This window comes from Podarcis bocagei, assembly GCF_964188305.1.
Source record: "Podarcis bocagei genome assembly, chromosome: 3".
NCBI lineage: Eukaryota > Metazoa > Chordata > Lepidosauria > Squamata > Lacertidae > Podarcis > Podarcis bocagei.
In genome coordinates this window covers 51177485-51199524 of record NC_138127.1, presented here as the reverse complement: position 1 = coordinate 51199524, position 22040 = coordinate 51177485, and the positions used below count along the sequence as shown (strand labels likewise).

Genomic DNA, 22040 nt, shown 5'->3' with positions numbered 1-22040 from the left:
GAGAAGGATCACATGCAAGCACTGGAGAGCACATTTGCCCACCCCCGCACCCCGGTCCCGGTGTACATAAATTGCTTAATCAGTCACATTTTAACATATTTTCCCATCCTGGCATGTAAATGATGGTTTGCACACAGCAGAGCTTGCTTAGTTAAGATGAAATGGCAAACTATAATTTGCTAAAGTGATTGGAAAATTAAGCATTATACCATAAGGACTCACAATACTTATTATACATTTATTTTTCTTTAATTTAAAGCATTTATAAATCATTTATAAAAGCAGAAATTCAGTAATAATAGAGACCAATCTTATGAGTCAGGGACTGGCAGGACAAAATGGTATGTCTTTACAAAGTGTCTAAAGCAACTGATGCTTCACATATGGCAGAGGAAAGAGCATTTCACAGTGCAATTAGTTCTGCTCTCTGCTAAGTCTCAATAAAGTAGAATTTGGTGGCTTATCATGACTAGTGAGCTAGACTTGAGAGTTGGTAACTTACCTAAATTAATCTATTGAGTCCATGGCTCAACTGAAATTTGAACCAGGAATCTGAAGGCTCATAACTTAATCTCTTATCTCAAATATGAAGGAATAGGAAACAGTACAGGAAAGGACACAGGAAAGTGAGATAAGGCAGGAGATTCTAAGTTACATGTGTAGTTGGGGGCATTTGGCATCCGGTTCTCTCTGGAGGACTGAGAACGGGCATGCTGTTTTTAAGAAAAGCTGCACTTGCTATATATCAAACTTTGGCAAATACAGCTATTGAAACACATAGGTAGTTTCATAGGCTCCTGTAAGCAATATATAATTACTTTGTACATTGATACAAGCTCAATACATGTGTCTTCTATTAGCGCACCTTTGTAAAGCTAGGAGGAGGTATGAGTAACCATATCCCAAAGCAGCACATGTCAAAAGCCAAAAGTTTTTTCTACAATAAGATTAAGCAGTCTATGAAGGTGAGATACAGTATTTAGAAATACTAGCCTTACACTTACTTTAAACATGGAACATTATCCCGAAGCCCATCAGATGAGCTGCTGCTAGTGGATGGATGAGACTGGGGAGCAATGGACTGAGGGTTGGAACCTGTGCCTGGAGTAGGCAGTGGTGGCACTTGCTCAGAATCTGGAGACTCTATGTAATTTATTTCATACAATAGCCGTACTTCAAGCATCTGCAAATGACAATGGAGAAGACATGACACAGTCCGAGAGTTCTTTGCACTGCAAATTTTGCAGTTGCCAATTCACTACTTTGGTCTCAACAACCTCCACAAAGTTAAATACAAAACGTCTTATTAAAGACAAGTGGATGGCCTCAACCACAGTATCAAGCTGCAATGTATCAATCAAATACCAGACAATAAGGTACCAAGAGTACTATGAGGTTTGTTTGACACTATCCTGAGAGATGCTGGGAGCTGCAGGTAAATAACATTTAGAACGGCACCGATTTGCCATTCCTGTTTTAGAGAAACACTTGCAGCTGATTCTGTGGGCTGTGACCACCTCCTCAGAACTGAGAGTAACACAGGATCAAGAAATACTTCAGAGTGGTGCACCTTCTCATTTAAAGGCAATGTAACCCCATCTAGGAGAGGAAATAGCAGCATCTTTATAGACCTAGATTGTCCTGTCATCATGGTCCTGTCATCATTCCTATCAGGAATAAGCTTCAATTTGTTAGTGCTCGTCCAGTCCATAACTTCATATGTTCAGGCATTAATTAAATGCACAAACAATTGTTTCTTGGTTTGATGGAAACAAAGCTGGGCGACATGTGTATATTGAGAAGAACTGCTGAACATTCTCCCTCCATAGCTGAAGAGCACTGTGGACATCCATCTCAACTGATCCAGAAAATTTGATCAAATACCATGATACTATATCAGGCATAGGCAAACTCGGCCCTCCAGATGCTTTGGGACTACAACTCCCATCATCCCTAGCTAACAGGACCAGTGGTCAGGGATGATGGGAATTGTAGTCTCAAAACATCTGGAGGGCCGAGTTTGCCTATGCCTGTACTATATTGGCAATACAGATAATGAACAAGTTATACCCTCCCTGTTCAAATCTAGATGAAGACAACCAAAGCATTACGGTGTTCTCAAACCCTCCCAAATATTTACTGATATGGGTCAACAGTCTGCCTCATCCATCAAATTTTTGATTTGATTATGAACAACTTATGAAACCCTCCAACCACTGTCTATGATTTAATGGGTGAAAAAACTGAACAAACCTGTATAAAAATATTAGCTGCACTCTCTTCATAAGGCCAGGTATAAAGCACATGTGACCAAGGAGCTACTATGAGATTTTACCTTTAAGCAAGCATCTAATGCAAGATTAAATTGTTCAATCTAATTTCAATTTATCATTTTCAAAATAAAATGACTTTCAGCTAAATTTTAATTGTATTTGTAATGAGTAAGCCGCAAATCCTATTCCCAAGAATGTGCTAAAATACATATTGTCAGTATACAGAAAGTGACATAACCACTGAGCATGGAATAAACTAGTCAAAAAAATGTTCAAGTTAGTATTACTAGTTTATATATTGGCTAAATATAGGGATTAACAAATATATAAATGCATGTCCAATATAGGTAACTGTCAATTACCGGAATCACATCTGTTGTAATTTCTTGTTTGCTGAATCTGTAAACAATGACATGTGCAGAAACTCCTGCAATGCACAACATCCTGCTTTCTGCACACCATGAGATGATCTGAATGGCGTATGGGTCTTCATCTACTATGTCTGTGCTAGGTCTGTCGTCCTTATTTTTTGATTTTTCAAAGACTTTAGCTGTTTTTAGTTTGTACAGCACTTGCAATGTGACTAGGAATAAAATAAAAAATAAAGATAGTTAAATGTACAAACCAATGTAATTCTATAAACAAAAATATTGTTCAAATAAGGCCATTCTGAAACAATGGTAATACAGTGCTCACATTTCCATTCACGCTGATTGAAAGTTCCTCTGCGGGTGATGTGTACATGTTTGCTACTGAGATAGATATCAATTTGCATTCCACACACATGTGGTTCCAAAATATAACACTTTTCAGGATGCTGAGGAACTTCAGTGGGAAGACAAGGGCCAGGAGGGGGCTGATAATTTATATGCAAATCATTGCATGCAGCCCTTTGGATCCTGGGCATTGTGTATTATGGCCAGAATCCAAAGGGCACAGAAGCAGAAAGGCTTGGCAGCCTTCCCTTATGCAGAGAAGGATTGTGCCCTCAATTATGAAATGGCATTAAGACAAAATATATAATCAAAAATAGTGTTACAGCACCTTCTATGCTCCAGGATTTCAATTTGTGTTTCAAGGATGTGATATGGGTTGCTTATGAGATATCAATTAACTATCATGTATGATTTGAAACCTCATCTCCTCCATCACCTTCCTCACTTCCTGTCTTTCATATCAAACTTTTGGCTCAGAGGTTAATTACACTCAAGTCCTATTTAAGCTGAGCAGACAATTTAGTCACAGAGGCAGGGCAGAGGGATTGTGGAGTTAAGGGCACACTAGCAGAGCCCATACGGTTCTCCTGCTGGTGTGCCTTTACAGCCTGAACCTCACAGCCACCCTGCCTCATCCCCTACAGCAATCTGGCAAGAAGCAGTGCCACCTCTTATGGGAGAGGCAGTTCTGCAGATGCTGGCTGTTCCTGGTCACAACTAATTTAGGACCATTCATTCCAATGGGAATTAAGTACAGGAGATTTGAGCAAACAAGGCGAGTAAACCCCAAAAGATGTCATCTATAAGGCAACAGTTTCACAGCAGCACTTTTTAAACAATTCTTCCACAACTAAGCAAAACACTCACTTGCAGAGGCATCCCAAAACTTGATCGATCCATCTGCATGCCTATCAAAACAAGAATTTTTTAAAGCAAAATCTCTTTAGAAAAGGAATAGCAAGGCCGATGAGATTTAGTTAGTGATGTTAAATTGATGTAACAAACCCATATGCTCCTATTTTCTTCTTAGTATTAGCCTATCATAGGTGAGCTGCATGTTGAGGGAAGGCTTGCTGAAGGAAGTCCTAGGAAGATACAATGCATCTATGTGTACTCTGAATGAGGAGACATTTAATACTTCCAAGAAGATCCCATTGGTGCTGCCTAAGTCATACAGTATCAAGCATAATGGGCGTGATACTCTATAATCATGTTGCTAAATGTAGAGTTTTACATTTCCCAATAGAACTAAATAACAGACTTTCACTTATATGGAAGAGGTAAAGAGTTGTACTTGAAGACACCACCAAGACTGGTGCTAAACTCAACCTCTTGTCATGGTGACTTTATAATCTGGGATGAATAATGGATTTTGCCCTCTCTTAACAAAGTGAGAGGGGGCAACAGATTGTAGGTTTTTTATTTTGCTCTATAGAACCAAATGATTTCCAGTGCAACTAAGGCTGTAATCCTAAGAACATTTACTAGTGAGTAGCTTCAATGAACTCAGCAGGACCTACTTTTCCATAAATGTGAATAGGACTGTGCTGCAAATCCATCCCACATGCATTGCAACACCAACAGCTGGTGTCATCAAGTGAGGGCACTTGCTAATTCTCCTCACTACCTCACTAAGAGAAGTATGATAGGATTTGGTTTTATGCGGACTTTTCTAATTTTAAAACAGTTTAGTTCCATTCATCTTTTAATATCGATGTGCATGGTTTAAAAATTCTGAAATTCACTTGTGTCTTAGATCTTGCTTTAGAACATGATAGCCCAAGTGTTGCCCTCCAGATGTTGTTGAACTACAACTCCCATCAGCCCCAGCTAACATGCAAGCTGTCACTCAACAACATTGGCTACCCATATTTTATATAATTAATTGTTTAAAAAATTGTTCTTTGTCTGAGGACTATGGATCTAGACAGAGAGAGTACAGTAAATGTTGAAAACCATTCCCATAATCAAACAAGTAACAAATAATCAAAGCTAATTTTTGTTTTTCTTTGTTTTTCTGATATGTTGAAAAGAAAAACAAAAAGAAGTAGTGGTATCAACACCAACACTACTTAAAAGCCAGCATTATTGCCAACATATTATTCACAGTAACCACCCACAGAACCCACTGAGTGTCTGAAATGTTTCACATTCAATAGATAACAGAAAGCAACATATTTTTAAATTCACAGATATACATGCTGATTTTTCAGATTTTCTCTGCTCAAATTAGCTAGCACCTCATACGTCCAAGAAAACCTCATTAGATAAATTATACAACATTTAAAATAACTCAAACCACCAGCTGACCTTACTTAAATGTTTTAAATGCCTGATACAAACATGGCTACAAATGTGTAAGCTATTGCAAAGAAAGGTGGAGGCTGAAAGCCACTGGAGAAGTATCCCCACTGTTGCAGATATTGCTCTCAAGTAAGCAGGGAAACCTTTACTAGCTTGCTCATTTTAACTCTTCTGTTATACATTAGGATGACAGAAATCAGAAAAATAATATCCCTCTGCACCACAAGTACCTGTCCTCCACAATGCAATTTTAGCCTCAGATCAAGGATCATAAAGTAATCTTTTCCGCTATTATAATTTTCAACACTAGCCCTAACTCTACATTTATATTTCTAATAAAAGCTGATGGTAAATGCCAGTGAAATGTCACACAGCAGGTGGTTTTGGGGCTGTAAGTCCTTTTCTTTTCTTTTCTCTCAATACATTTCTCTCCTCCCCTAAAAAGGGGCAAGGCAGAGCAATGCCTTTCATCCACCTCAAATTAGTTCATAATGTTACTTTAAGCATGACAGACAATTATCTAAATTACCCTAAAATATGTGTAGGTTACAATATACCAGTTTATGAATAATGATGCATAAATGATGCCTATCCCCACATTTACTTTGGCAGCCTTGGCCAATCTAATGTAGTCTTATTACTTACCCAGTAATAATGATCTCTGGATAACTCTGTGTGACCAAACCCCAGTTTCCACCATTGATAGGCCATTCCTATTTAAAACAAACAAGCTGATTAAATCCAAACACATGGAATATGGTTGTAATAAAGATATTAACTCCCTTTGGTACCTTTTTACTATAACCTTGACGTTTCTGGCGAGCCCCAACTGAATAAAGTGCTGGAATAAGGTCCACAGGACAATCGGCAAAATATTCACAACAGGTAACTGGAGATTCATGTATACTTAAGGGATAGGGATTCTCAAATATAGGATACCTTTAATGAAGGGATGAAAACATGAAAGCAGTTAGTTAGCTGATAAATAAAATTTGGTATTAAACAATGATAAAAATGCCAATGCAAAAAAAGAAAATATAGTAAATGAATACAAGCGAGTACAAAGTAAAGCAGCAAAGGGGGAAAGGAGCTCAAATATTTATAATCTATGTGAATAAATATAAATCACTTTGGAATACTAGTATACTCGAAACACATTAGTAAAGATTTAATTGTAAACTGCTTGTGAAATATACTCTACAGAAAATTATCACTTCAACAGAATGCTGGTAAACTGCTAATCTCAAAAATCAAGAATTTTCAGAAATTATCTTGTAATATCCCAACCCTAATATGAACTCCTGCTGTCATTAAAAGATCTAACCTAATTTTATGTATAACTAAATATTATTTTTAAGATGAAAATTAGCAGCTATAACACAACACATAGCCATAGCTATGTTCTCCCTATCAGGTATATTGAGTGTTTGAATATCACACAGTGTGCCATACTGGCCAAGTTCACACATCTTGCTGAACACTGGTTTATAGAATTACAAAAATGAAGAGGTACAAACTACAGTGAGCCTCGGTCTTGGGTACTTCCCAATCCTCTTCCTGCATGGCCAGGATTATGTGTTTGGAAGCTTCTGCCTTTAAGTGCAGCTTGCTATAACATCTGGACCTGAAAGCGTGCTTATCAAACTGTGGTGAAGCAAAAGCTGCTGGAATTGTCCTGGTCACACAGCAGGAGGAGATCATGTTATAGTTTAGCATGATAGACAAATGTGGACACTGGATTACTGTAAAGAAGAATTCACCGTGAGTTATCTTCATTTCTTCATTCACCATTAGGAATACACACACACTCAGGGGCTATTTACAAGCAAATCACAATAGAAAACTTAGTGTTTTGTTAAATGCAACAACCTTGATTGGTAAACTCCATCCATGATACCTACGAGAAACACACCTTTATATAACCTCATTATATTCTGAATTCTTACCCATTTTGTGCAAGATCAATAAGTACTAAATCTTTTTCTAGAAGAACGACCACAGCATATGGCTCTTGGAAATCTAAGACAGAGACAACAATGAAACCAAAGAGGAAGCCTAATTAATAATTTAATAAAAGCAAACATTGATTCACTGCTGATTTAATATTTTGATGCTTAATGCAACATGGGAGGGAAACAGATTAATGCCATAAACATATTATATATATATGTGTGTGTGTGTGTGTGTGTACCACTTTTCACCAAATCTTTGTAACTGTTTCCTAAACAGTAGTCCCAACGTAGTGTACAATACCACTGAGCAATTAAAAAATGACTAAACGGCCATAAAATATCTAAGGACATCAGCAGGAATCAACTTTGAAAAAATACAACAGGAGTGTCTTCATCTGCCTGCAGAACAACTTCGAAGAGAGTGGCAAATAGAAGGAGCTCCCCACTCCAGAGATCCACGGAATATGCAAGCAAAGAGGGACCTCCACTGCTGATGACTTTGGGGGTCAGTCCTGCAAAGTCTCATTCATCTTATTTGGTGGATGATTTCTTCTCCAGTAAACAATAAGCCTGCCATCCAGAGCCATTGACAGCAATGAAACGCAGGAAGCATTGCTGTTGCCAATTCTGAGAAACATACATGATGCAGCTACAACAACAAATATGATTGGCTGTTTGGTATTGTGGCACCCTCATATTCACAATATGACCTGTGACTGGCTGAGAACCAGTTTGTTAAGAAGAAGAAGTTGCTGCGGCGGGGGGGGGGGGGGTACATGAACAAATAGAACAGTGGAAAAATTGGGGGGGGGGTTACTTGAGAATATTCTAGGCACCTCAAAAGCCCCCATATCACACTAAAAAGAGCCACTGGGCTTACATATATAAAAAGTGTGCTGGAGTGAAAATATGCTCTCAGCTGGGATCTAAGCTCCTTCGAGCTCTTACAGGGTTTTACACAACTGTCCAAGCTGCCACCACCCGCAATCAACACAAGAATAAAAATAGCAACAAGTAACACCAACAAGAACATACACTGCTCAGGGCTTCTCTGGATGTATGAAGCAGTGTAGAAGTACAGTCAGTTAGACCAAATAAAAAAAAACTAGGTAGCCCAGAGTAATGAAAAATATATTTTACAGTTCTTTTTCCTGTCAGGTGGGACATGCCCAAGATGACAACAGATAGGGTGGGTAACCCTGGAAGCGTAGGCTGGAACACACACTGTCAAAAGAGTGCCTCAGCAAAGGCAAACATGTTCAGCCTAAAGAACTAGGCGCACAACAACAAACTGCCAAAGAACCTGGCTGAGGGAAATACACTCCAATAACCCAAAAGGGGCGAAAAGCTCAAAATCAGTACAAGTAATAGTCAGTGAAAAAGAATTTATTTTAAATAGGTGAAGAGGAAAAACAAGGCTAGCCAAGTGAACAAAACAGCAAACTCACAACCAATCAACTCACCGCCCTCCAGGACACAAACATTAAACTACCACAAAAAACAACCCTGAGGCAGACACACAAACAATTCCACACACACATGGAAGATGCTACATTTATTCTCTCCCTTTAATAACACAAGGAACAGCCACAAACAACCAAGACCAGTTGACAAGAACAGTCAAAAAAGGGAGCCTGAGCCAAGGGAGAAGGAGACTTCTCTGCATGAAGGGAGGCGTTTAAACTGGTGGGGGTTGGCACAACTTTAATTTAGCTGCAATGCTGCCTGGAAGCACTAGAGGGAGCTCACATACCACCTGAGAGCATCTTTAGTCAAAAGAAAAATGATCACACACAAAAAATTAGGTTATGCATTAGACAGCAAAGCCACCAGCCCATGGAAGACATTCCAGAATATGAGGTCTACTCTTTCTCATAAATGCTATCTTGCTGTCCAGATAGGATGGTACTAGAGACGTGTAAGTTCTCCTCAGATTACTCAAAAACTATCTACGATCTTTCAACATTTTTGAGGAACCTTTTGGAATGGCCCCACCCAACCCTGCCATGAAATCATATGAACAGTAAATAAAATTCTGAAATTGCTGCAGCAAAAAACTGCTATTAAGCAGTCAAACAAGTGGGAAGATTTTTTTTTTCAGAACCTACCATTAGGGTATGGAGTTTCACAGAGGGTTAGAAAATCAACTATTGAATAATCCATTTCTAAAACAGCAGTGCTCTTTCCGTGCATAACTGTTAAACAGGGTCTTCTTCCTACAGTGTCATATGACAAGCCACCTGACAAGATGATGAAAGGTTCTCTGGAAAGAAAAAAACAGAAAAGATTATGAGAGACAGCATTAGGAGACTTATCATCCGAGATCAAGAGAGTAACCAATAGCACTCTACACTGTATATGTGGCACAATATACCACTAACCTTTTGTGTTAGGTGTGCTTGGCTTAAGAGTAGTGCAAGAACACAAGTCTGCCCAACAGACCGAACAACTAGCTGAAAAAATCCATTCCCATTGTGTTGATCTGTGTAAATAGAGGCACTTGCTTGTCTTTTAAACCATATTTTAAGCAGTTGGACAAACTATTGTCAAGGATTCAGTACACCTCCCCACTTATTCAGAAAGATGCATATGCAAAATGCTGCCAAGAAATGCAACTAATCTTACTAAAACTTATTTTTCCTTCCTTAGATGTGTCATACAAGTGTGAAACTCAAAATTCACTTTTAGGCAGGACCAGCCCATCCATCATGTGGACCCAGACAGCTGCCTCAGGCAGCAGAATCCAAGGGTCAGTGTCTCAATGAATGCACCACCTGCCTCTACAGGAAAAGCAACAGCAGCTTCTGGCAAGACCTCGCAAACCTTTTGTCAGATCTCACAGGAAGCCGCCACTTCTCTGGTGCTGCCATGGGTGCTGTAGCCCCTTGCCACCAGAGAAGAGAGAAGAAGCAGTGACAGCTTACAGGTTCTGACAAGATCTCCCTGGAGGCTGCTGAAACTGCCTCTCCTCACTCCTGCCATGGCAGGGAGGACGCCCCACCCGCCATCACCAGAGAAGCAACAAGTGGCTGCAGCAGTAGGCTCCAGCGATATCTTGTGGACCTCTTGCAATAAAGACTCACTATTTTCTCTTTTAGATATGTACTACATACAAATGGAGACCCACAAAGTGATATATTTGTGATAAATCTGATCATAATCCTGAATCAGAACAGTAGTGTGGGAATAATTCATTTCCCCTGCACATGATGTATGGAAGTCTGACAGGTTAAAAATGCATGCCACACCCTAATTCCATTCCCTTTCCTTATTCTAGGATTCTTTAAACTTGCAAGGGCAATGCAGAGCCTGCACATGTGTGAAATAAGTTAGGATTACCAGTAAATAAAAATCACTTCCTTTGTGATTCAACCCATGACAGGGATCAAAGAGCCCTCAAAAACTCATCAAACCCTAAACTGAGAAGAAATTTTGGTTAATCATTTAGCCTCTCCCATTTCCAGATTACTGTAAAATGTAAGGTGTTTTATGTTAATTTTGCTCCCTGTTTTACTTTCTACTAGCCCCCGCTCAGTGTTAAAATTTCCCTTGAGGTTTTTCTGTGTATCTGGAACTAGTTTTCCCCTTGTATATGCACAATGACATTTTTCCTGCCCAAAGTAACATCCACTTTACTACAGCAGCAAATGATTTTAATACATATTCCACACCTACATATAACAAATCTGTAATTTAAATTGTTGCAAGAATTTAAGAGATTTCTCATTCAATTAATTTTAACAAATAAATATTTTTTGCATGAAGGTTGTATGAAGACAAAGTGCATGGGAGTTTGAGAAACCATTTACTTTCACAATCATCTTTGCTTCCAGTCTACTTTTATGGAGTAACAACAACAACAACGATGAATAGAACTGAAGGTTTCATGAATAAACAAAGTGGTGGTGGGTTTGTCACATTTTAAAATCATGGAAGTACTTCAATAGCTGTTTAGATTATTTTGCTTTGCAAAGTCCTTATTTTTTCTCTACAAATATCCAAAACAAAGTTAAGTAACTGTTTCCTAATTCTTACCCAGCTCTGGTAGTTTTGTATTCCACTTTAAGAATAGGTTTACAAGGCTCTGGCTTCTTTCCATCTTTTACCTGCTTTCCTAAAACAAAATATTTTCTTATTTACATTTAAAAATAATTTGATAAATCTCAGAAATCACACCAAAATCTTAAGAATAGTCCCAAATATTTAAAAGGTTATATAAACACTACCAAGTGTACATCATACTATCCTTGCAGATTTAATGCAAATAACTCAATTGCTTCTCTTATAAACAGTAGATATTTGGCAGTAATAACCAACACCCCATGTGCTCTCTTACCTGGGAGAAAGTCTCAATCCACTGAAGTCAATGGGATTTACTCCCACATAAACATGCACAGGACTGAGTTGGAGAATTATGAAGAATAAAGAATTCTTTTCCCTTCATTGTATTGCTGTCAGAAAAACTACTTTATTTCAACATTTGGTCGTGATGTATTTTAAAAGAAAGCAGGTTTGACCAGCAAATTGCCAGTTTCACAAAAAATCATCTCCACTATATAAACACAGTATAAACTGATTAGAACGTTTTACAGTTACTAATTTACATAAATAGTGAGAACCTTTTCAGGGCTAATAGGCTAATTACATGTTCTGCTAATTTCTAAGAAAGCTATACAAAACTGCAAAGCACTGCAAAGCAGGTAAAATCTAGACATTTTTACGCCAATGCACAAGTCTGATAAGGTGCCACTGGACATCTTTTTGGACATACAATAGTAAGATTATGATCACACGACACATCAAAATTCCTAAAGTTGTGAAAGGTGTACACAAAGGTGTACAACAGTGTAGCCTTGGATTTTCCCTGGCAATCTTATGATAAATGTACTACTGTGCCTGCACTTAGGGTGAAAGTAATCTTGGATTACAATAGTGTTGTGCTAGTTTGATATATGCTGACTCCTTCCACCCCCTCACACAATAGGTTAGTAGTTGGCATGCCCATAATAGCCAGGAAAGCTAACTTTTGAAGCAGCTCTGCAGGCATCAGTGTTTAGCTCCACGGCATGAAAACCTTCACCTGCTGCCTTCTGCACATCAAGCATTTGTTGAAACCAACAGAGGAGACAATATTGTTGCCCCTTACTGAGCTAGTTCACAACTCTAATAAAAAATGTAGCCAGAAAAAGCTGCCTGGTCCTATTCTACCTTGGGCCACCTGAACTAGTTTTCTTTTGCAATACTGCCTTGATTAATAAACAACTCCACACTTAGCCTCCAAAGCAATGGACTGTCAAAGCCAAATCCTGACTACAGGAGACAATGCAGGTGATATAAGCAGCAGCAGAGTTGCAAATATATGGTACAGTTTAATACCTTCTTTCAGCACATGGTCCTCAAGAATAGAGTGGCATGAAGTAGCAGCCACCAGTAAGCAGTTTAGATGACTTAGCCTGCAAATCACTCTAAAGTATAATGTATACACAATGTTGACTAGAACACACTTCCATTTTGAACTTACCATGTGGAGTGATTGTCTGAAATGGCTTGGTAGGATTCCTTACATTCCATATAGTCAAGGTGCCGTCCGAATGGCTACAGATAAATTGCTTTCCTTCGTGGTGCCAAGCTACAGAATGGATTGCCTGATCAAAGGAGGGGAAATCAGAACTTATTCAAAGCAATAAGCAGAAATCTTAACAATTTCATTCAAATATTGCTTAAACACTCCATCTATGTGATTAAATAATGTGATAAAATACTATTTTAATGCAAAACTGTAACACTGATTCTGAAGATAGTTTTCTTTAACAAATCATTTTGCGTGTGTTGCAAAAGCAGTTAAACTATTTAATCTCACTTTGTTTGGTTTAAAACTGCTATTGAAAACCTAATACAATGGTATAGTACAGTGGTGCAAATGAGAAAAATATATAGATATATATTTCCAATTGCTTTTGGTGTACTATAGTCTGTTAAACTGAAGAGAACATCTGTATCTTTTGACAAGGGTACAATTAAAATATTGCAACATTTGTACTGTCATGTTTGTCTGCAGTATTGGTGAAAGACACAATTTTCATAATGACTTTGTTTCAATGCTGTGCTTCCCTACAGCAATGTACTCTTTTATCTTTTTAGCTAGCATGCATTTTGTATCAAGATTCAATTGCCATAATCAACGCATGTGGAAGTGAGCTAGCCTACAAAATGTTTCCTATACAATTGATTTTGGAAGTCTGACTGGTCAACTGGAACTGCATCATGTGATAATCGGTCAACCTCCTATCTGATGAAAATCATAAAACTTTCACATCATGCTATATTAAAAATGTACTATTAGTCAAGAACCGAGAATTCTCCTGGTGTAAATCAGCATTCATCAACATCTCACCAACTATGCACAACTGAAAAGGTGACATTTGATTTTACAAGGCAATGATAAACTTGATTTATAATAAAATGAGAATCAGATATGACATGTAATAAATGGGATCTGCACTCCATAAAGGCTTTGCTATAAGCAAAAAATGAATCCAGTTTTTAGACTTACTAAGACTACTACATTAAAACACATGTATAAAATATATATCTTATTATTGTCTTCTTTGACTAGAACATCCTGCAGCGGTGTCCAAACTTTTTTCAAAGACGGCCAGAGTTGTTGAGGTTTTTTTAGGATTGAAGGACTAGTGGAAGTAATAAGAGTTTTGTTGTATGCAGCAATCATCAGCTAACACAGCAAAATACTTCAGAGTAATTCTTCAAAATAATTGCAATGTAACAACTAATACTATTGAATTTTTTGTAATTTGGGAGTGCTTAGACAATTCATAGCAATGCTAAATAACAAACAAGTACTATTACTAGAAAAGCAGCTCTAAAATTTAAACTTATTTAGAAATATAGCCATCCCTGCACTAGAGTAATAATCTGTGGCCCAGTCAGATGCCGTCCAATTTCAACTTCCATCAGCACCACGCAGAACAACCAATTGTCCATTATTAGGGATTATGGGAGTAGTAATCCAACAACATTTGGAGGGCCACAAACTAGTCACCCATGCTATATAATGATAAAGCTTCAGACACTATACCTTTGGTTTTTAGTTTTCCACTAGATTAGAACTTCTCACTGCTAAACTGGTCAAGAAATTCCAGAATTCCCCGAACATACTTTGTAAAAAGTGCTATATGCTATATTGACTATTGGATTAATTACACATAGACTTGAAATTTTTAACTATAAAAACTCAAGGCCATTTTACATACAACACATTTGAAAAGGCATTAAAATGTAAATTGAAATTAGTCCATCAGATCAAAACACAAGGTGAAAATCAGATTAACAATGAGTCCTGTGACTTGAATATTCCAGCCAAGTATACAGCAATAATCCTGCATTAAACTATTATGAAACAAAGCAAACCACAATGTACTACTTTTATTTTTTGAAGAAAACATTCTTTCAAGTTAAGGAATTGCTCATTTCCTAAAATGCCTGTAGCGTAGCTTGTGAAACCAGATGCCTTTCTAGGTTTCTTTGATGTCATTTTTATTTCCCCACATTATATAGCTACTTCTAGCTATGGTATAAAATGAAGCAAATGTATCCTCTCTGTATTTTTTTTACTTCTTCTATCAATACAGTGGTACCTCGGGTTACAGACGCTTCAGGTTACAGACTTCACTAACCCAGAAATAGTACCTCGGGTTAAGAACTTTGCTTCAGGATGAGAACAAAAATCACGTGGCAGCGGTGTGGCAGGCCCCATTAGCTAAAATGGTACCTCGGGTTAAGAACAGTTTCAGGTTAAGAACGGGCCTCTAGAATGAATTAAGTTCTTAACCCAAGGTACCACTGTACAGATCCCCAAATTATTCTATCACTCTGCTGCAATATCAGAAAACTTTGATACAAGACTTCATAAACTGTGCATTCATAGCATCAGAAAGTCCACATGACCATGTTTTTATGTATCACAGCAAAAGTCAGGGTCAAGAAAAAGTCAGGGTCAAGAAAGAGAAACAGAAGTGACTCAACAATAACACAGGAAAGTGGTGGAAACATTTATTGTCTCTGTGCTAAATGTCGGTCTCAAAGGAACAACAAAAATGAACAAAGGCAACTGCATGAGGAAAGGTGAAATTTTCTGCTGTAGAACTGTAAAGTAGATTTCCCTCTTCATTCTGGAAGGGGTCTAATTGCACACTAGTGATGTGAAAGTATATCATGACAGGAATCATCAGGCTAGGAAATGTTGTGTATTGATTGCAGGGGCAGGGAACCTCCAGCCTCTAATTAGGTCTGCCAGGCCTCCCCATTTGGCCTAAAGCCCAAGCCACACCCACTGGCCTATATCATGTCAGGGGTAGGGCAAGTAAAGACATGACTGGTCCAAAGGGGGTTTTGTAGGCACTACTGATCATTTGCATCTCAAAGCCGTGGTGCACAGCACTTTGACTGTTGGGGCTTGAACGGTCCTTTTAAGCCATAAAGTTTAAGGGGGAAATTTAAAGTACCGTATTTTTCACTCTATAACACGCTCCCAACCATAACACACACATAGTTTTTAGAGGAGGAAAGCAAGAAAAAAAATATTCTAAACGAAACAGTGGATGTATGATTTTTGTGGTTCATGCTGTGGCCACAGACATGTGATCTGACGGTGAGTTTGGGGTAGCCCAATGCAAAAATCCTGAGGAACCATGTGGATCCGTGCTTTGTAACCACGTTTTTGCACCACTGCGGCCCCAGGCAACAGTGGGTGCGTGATTTTTTGGGTGCAAGCTGTAGCCACGGACATGCTATGTGATCTGATGGTGAATTTGGGGTGACCCAGTGCAAAAATCCCGAGGATCCGTGTGGATCCGTGCTTTGTAACCATGTTTTAAGTGGGGAGGGAAAGAAAAGCACTCAAGGAACAAGGGACACGCGTGGGGTGGGTGGAGAAGGATGCTGTTAATAATGCAGAAGAGGGGTATAAGAGGAGAAGGCTCTTAGAAGAGGAGTGGGAAGGAGAGAGAGACAGAGAGCCTGCTTGCAAAAAACTTTGCTGCTATTTAGCGAGTGGGGAGGGGAGAGAGACAGAGAGCCTGCTTGAAAAAACGTTGCTGCTATTTAGCGAGTGGGGAGGAGAGAGAGACAGAGAGCCTGCTTGAAAAAACTTTGCTGCTATTTAGCGAGTGGGGAGGAGAGAGAGACAGAGAGCCTGCTTGAAAAATCTTTGCTGTTATTTAGCGAGTGGGGAGGAGAGAGAGCCTGCTTGAAAAATCTTTGCTGTTATTTAGACCAGACCATGTCATTACAGAGGAGGCAGGTTTAGTCGTTGTCTGAGGACTATCCCTGCCTCCGGGTCTGGTCCTGTCCGGATGGATACTAGAATCAGCAAGGGATACCCACGTGACCTGAAGGTGCTGCTGTGCAATGCCAGGTCAATGATTCGTAAGACCACTGCCATCCATGACTTGATCATGGATGGAGGATTTGACCTGGCATGTGTAACAGAGACTTGGTTGGATGAAGCAGATGGGCCTGTCCTTGCCGCTGCTTGTCCACCAGGTTTCTCTTACGCACAGCAACCCAGGTCACGTGGGCGGGGAGGGGGGGTTGCAGTGATTTTTAGGAAGTCATTAGTTTGCACCAGGCGTCCTATTGGGAAGACCCAGTTTTCTGAGTGCATGTTCTGGAAGTTGGGCAATAGGGGCAGTACAGGATTCCTTTTGGTGTACCGACCTCCCCGCTGCACCAAGGATTCCCTGCCCGAGCTGCTCCAGGTCGTGGCGGATGTTCTCCTGGAGACACCTAGCCTGGTCGTCCTAGGGGATTTTAACATCCATGCCGACACGACCTTACAAGGGGCCGCTCGGGACTTCGTGGAAAGCATGGCCTCCATGGGGCTGTCCCTGAATAAGTCTGGCCCAACCCATAGCCGTGGACATGCCTTGGACCTGGTGTTTACCTCTATGGATGTTGGTGATCTGACACTAAGTAAAAGCGAAATGAAAGAAGTGCCATGGTCAGATCACTTCCTGGTGCAACTGGACTTCTCTGCGACCCATCCCCTCTGCAGGGAGGTGGGACCAATTCGGATGGTCCGCCCCCGCCACTTAATGGATCCAAATGGTTTCCAGAGAGTGGTAGGGGATGCTTTATCCCATGTTGATGGCCTTTCAGCCGATTCCCTGGTGGCCCGCTGGAATGTGGAGTTAACCAGGGCTATTGACTGTTTGGCTCCGAAGCGCCCTCTCCGATTGCATGGAGCCCGGACAGCCCCGTGGTTTTCCACGGATCTGAGGGCAATGAAACAATCGTTGAGACGGCTAGAGCGCCGGTGGCGGATAACTCATTCCGAATCTGACCGGACACAGGTTAGAGCTCAACGTCGAGCCTACCAAGTGGCGATAGCGACGGCGAAGAAGAATTTCTTCACCGCCTCTATTGCATCTGCAGAAAACAGCAGCAGGAGACTTTTTCAGGTGGTTCACAATTTAGCGGAACCACCTGCAACATCGGGGCCCAGTACGGGCCACATGTTCTCCTGCAATGATTTTGCAAAGTTTTTTGCAGATAAAATCGCCCAGATTCGGGAAGAAGTAGACTCCACCGTGGGAGCAGGGCCGGGGCGGGAGAGTGCTAGAGTTCTGTCTAGTCAAGTTGAGTGGGATCAATTTCAATCTGTTACCTCCGAGGATGTGGACAGGCTGCTTGGACGAGTGAAACCAACCACCTGTCTCCTGGATCCTTGCCCATCCTGGCTTATAAAAGCTAGCCGGGAAGGACTGGGCGATGGGCTTCGTGGGGTGGTGAATGCTTCCCTCCGTGAGGGAGCCTTCCCAGACCCGCTGAAAGAGGCGGTTATTAAACCGCTTCTTAAAAAACCATCTTTAGATGCGGCCACGATGGCCAACTATCGCCCAGTCTCAAATCTTCCATTCCTGGGCAAGGTGATTGAGCGAGTGGTTGCTGAACAACTCCAGGCACGCCTGGAAGAAGCGGACCATTTGGATCCCTTCCAGTCGGGATTCAGGCCTCATCATGGGACTGAAACTGCCTTGGTCGCACTGGTTGATGATCTCCGGCGGGCTAGGGACAAAGGTGAGAGCTGTTTCCTAGTTCTGCTGGATCTCTCAGCGGCGTTTGATACCATCGACCATAGCATCCTTCTGGACCGTCTTGAGGGGCTGGGAGCTGGGGGCACTGTTATACAGTGGTTCCGCTCCTTCCTCCTGGGCCGTGTTCAGAAAGTGGTGGTGGGGGATGAGTGTTCAGACCCTTGGGCCCTCACTTGTGGGGTGCCTCAGGGTTCTGTCCTCTCCCCCATGCTTTTTAACATCTATATGAAGCCGCTGGGAGAGATCATCAGGAGGTTTGGGCTGGGTGTTCATCAGTATGCGGATGACACCCAGCTCTACCTCTCTTTTAAATCAGAACCAGTGAAGGCGGTGAAGGTCCTGTGTGAGTGTCTGGAGGCGGTTGGAGGATGGATGGCGGCTAACAGATTGAGGTTGAATCCTGACAAGACAGAAGTACTGTTTTTGGGGGACAGGAGGCGGGCAGGTGTGGAGGATTCCCTGGTCCTGAATGGGGTAACTGTGCCCCTGAAGGACCAGGTGCGCAGCCTGGGAGTCATTTTGGACTCACGGCTGTCCATGGAGGCACAGGTCAAATCTGTGTCCAGGGCAGCTGTTTACCAGCTCCATCTGGTACGTAGGCTGAGACCCTATCTGCCTGCGGACTGTCTCGCCAGAGTGGTGCATGCTCTGGTTATCTCCCGCTTGGACTACTGCAATGCGCTCTACGTGGGGCTACCTTTGAAGGTGACGCGGAAACTACAACTAATCCAGAATGCGGCAGCTAGACTGGTGACTGGGAGCGGCCGCCGAGACCATATAACACCGGTCTTGAAAGACCTGCATTGGCTCCCAGTACGTTTCCGAGCACAATTCAAAGTGTTGGTGCTGACCTTTAAAGCCCTAAACGGCCTCGGTCCAGTATACCTGAAGGAGCGTCTCCACCCCCATCAGTCTGCCCGGACGCTGAGGTCCAGCGCCGAGGGCCTTCTGGCGGTTCCCTCATTGCGAGAAGTGAGGCTACAGGGAACCAGACAGAGGGCCTTCTCGGTAGTGGCGCCCGCCCTGTGGAACACCCTTCCAGCAGATGTCAAAGCGATAAACAACTATCTGACATTCAGGAGACATCTTAAGGCAGCCCTGTTCAGGGAAGTTTTTAACGTGTGACATTTTACTGTATTTTTGGTTTTTATGGAAGCCGCCCAGAGTGGCTGGGGAGGCCCAGCCAGATGGGCGGGGTATAAATAATAAATTATTATTATTATATTATTATTATAGTGAGTGGGGAGGAGAGAGAGACAGAGAGCCTGCTTGCTTTAAAGGAGCCAACCGGACAGGAGCCACTTACACTCATGTAAGCGGCTCCTCTCCTCTCCTCTCCTGCTTTGCTCCTTTAAAGCAAGCAGGCTCTCTGTAGTAAAGTTATAACGGTTAGAAAATCATTCCTTGGTCAAGCAAAAGAAATGTGGCCTTGCGGGTATTTTATCAGCCGCAAGGACCCTGGGAAAGGGAGCTGTGTATCTTTAAACTCTAGACTCTCCGGCTCCTTGGTGTGAGAGGTTTATGGGAGGAAAAGAATCCTTGATTTAATGAAAGGCCTGACACCTGGGTTTGGGAGTGTGAACCTCTTCTCCCCTCCCGGAGGTTATTTGTCTTTAAACTGCTGAGAATTGGGGATCTGGTTAATTTCCACAGATGGGAGGAAGATTCTTTGATTAGGGTTCAAACCTAAAATTGACCCAGCTGCAAAAGAGTAAACTGGTCAATTAGGACTTTTGATTGGCTAGAAAGTTACGACGCCAAGTAAGAATTGTAAATAAAAGGATCAAGGAATTGTTTGTGAATTGCTCTCTGCCATTGCTCTGCAACTGCAAAGATGCCCGGCTGTAACATCCATCTATAGCCGTCGTTTCGTCTTTTGAAATGGAAATCTTCAAACACCTTCAGTACGCAGATGCTTGAAAAGACTTTGACTACCCTAACTGAGTGTCTTTGTGAGTATGTAAGCTAGTTAGATTATACAGCGTTTTTATTTTCTTGTTTGTAAGACTCAAAAGAAGTGCCTGTTGATTTCAACATGTTTTCTGTTATTCTTTTAAAATAAACTTTTAAAGAAGAACCTGTTTGGTATTTGTGCCTTTTCCGAGGGAATAGCTAAATCCTAGCCTTCCGCTTAGTTACGCTCTACCGTAGAATTTCTGTCTGCAAGTCTGTGGATTCAGCTTGTAGAGGGGGGGAATTGCCAGGTTAATAGGACACACCCTTCTCCCTGGGTTGTGGCTCTGGGTTCCTCTGAACAAAGGGAGTGGTGGCAGCCCTACCGGTGTTATTTCGGCCTGTGTTTTTGAAAAGTAAACCTTCGCCAGCCAGCCTGCTCAAGAAACCTGTTCTGGCCGGAGAGCAAAGACAGGTGAGGGAGGGGCAGCTGGGGGGAAGGCTTTACAACATTACTACACTCTCTGTCTCTCTCTCCTCCTCACTCAGCGGCTCTTCTCCCGCTTTGCTTTGCTGTTTCAAAGCGAGCCACGGAGGAAGGAAGGAAGGGGAACCATGGATCCTTTGCTCACAACTGCAGATCCCCCCGCCATCCGTAGGCATTCGCTCCATAATACGCACAGACATTTCCCCTTACTTTCTAGGAGGAAAAAAGTGAGTGTTATGGTGCGAAAAATGCGGTATTTTCCTGTTCTGCCTTTGTGAACTTGTTCTAAATGATTCTTTGATAACAGAAAGCACCCTTAAGAATACATTTCCTGGAGCTTTGGGTAGAAGAGATGCCAAGCCAAGCCTTCCGCTACACATCAAAAATCTGAAGAAGTGTGCATGCAAACGAAAGCTCATACCAATAACTAACTTAGTTGGTCTCTAATGTGCAACTGGAAGGATTTTTTTATTTTTATTTTTATTTTTTTTGTTTCGACTGAAGCAGCCCAACACGGCTACCTACCTGTAATCAAATCCCACCACCTCACACTTCCCATCATGAAAATATTGCTTGTTATCTGTCAGCTTCTTGACAACTGATCCTTTCCCAAATTCATGAGCAAGAACAGTGTAATTTAGAATGCAACAGGGGTGGGGGAAAAGCAGGAATCTGGGGAGCTTTTCAGCCTATATGCTTTAATAATACCAACTGCAAATTAAGACCCTGGTTTGCAATTACTCAACTTCTACAAGTGTACAGTGCTCCTTTCCTCTTCAGTGATGATGAGTTGGATATATAAATTTTAAAGCACATCACTTGGTGCAATCCATCTGTGGGGGTGGACTCCATTAGCAGGGCTGACACAGAAAGCTGAGAAGATACAAACTGTAGCCCTTCGGGTCCCTGCAATATGTAGCCCCTTCTTTCACCTACACCCCATTTTTTGGGAATATATCCAATAGGCATTTCCCAACATTCTTTGTCACATGGAAATGTCATGGATGCTTTAGCTGAGATTCCTGCATTGCAGGGGGTTGGACTAGAAGACCCTTGCGTCCCTTCCAACTATAAGATTCTACGAATAGGCAGAGAGATAGAAATACTTGGAACCACTTGAAGCGGGGAAGACACTGCATCCAAGATACATGCCCACCAAACTGGGGACCTAGTTTTGGAAGTGAAAGAAGTGGTGCATTTTGAACCTATTTGTCATTCTCCAGACTGAGGAGCTGGATTCAGTTAGGATTGTGAAAAGTAAAGAATTTTATCCCACTTGAACCAAGCTCCTTGCAAAGTGG

At 41.3% G+C, this 22040-nt stretch overlaps 1 protein-coding gene across 6 annotated transcripts in view; it reads right to left on the bottom strand.

Annotated features, from left to right (window-relative positions):
• The window catches only part of STXBP5 (syntaxin binding protein 5), a 126243-nt gene that overhangs the window by 46245 nt on the left and 57958 nt on the right, over positions 1 to 22040 (bottom strand). For all 6 annotated transcript variants that reach the window (XM_081186298.1, XM_081186300.1, XM_081186299.1 and 3 more), the window contains 9 exons: positions 12767 to 12890; positions 11281 to 11359; positions 9354 to 9508; positions 7240 to 7312; positions 6085 to 6232; positions 5939 to 6006; positions 3857 to 3897; positions 2636 to 2856; positions 1005 to 1183 (listed from right to left, as the gene is read on the bottom strand). In XM_081186298.1, coding sequence (XP_081042424.1) covers positions 1005 to 1183; positions 2636 to 2856; positions 3857 to 3897; positions 5939 to 6006; positions 6085 to 6232; positions 7240 to 7312; positions 9354 to 9508; positions 11281 to 11359; positions 12767 to 12890 — 1088 coding nt within the window. The remainder of the gene's footprint in view (positions 1 to 1004; positions 1184 to 2635; positions 2857 to 3856; positions 3898 to 5938; positions 6007 to 6084; positions 6233 to 7239; positions 7313 to 9353; positions 9509 to 11280; positions 11360 to 12766; positions 12891 to 22040) is intronic.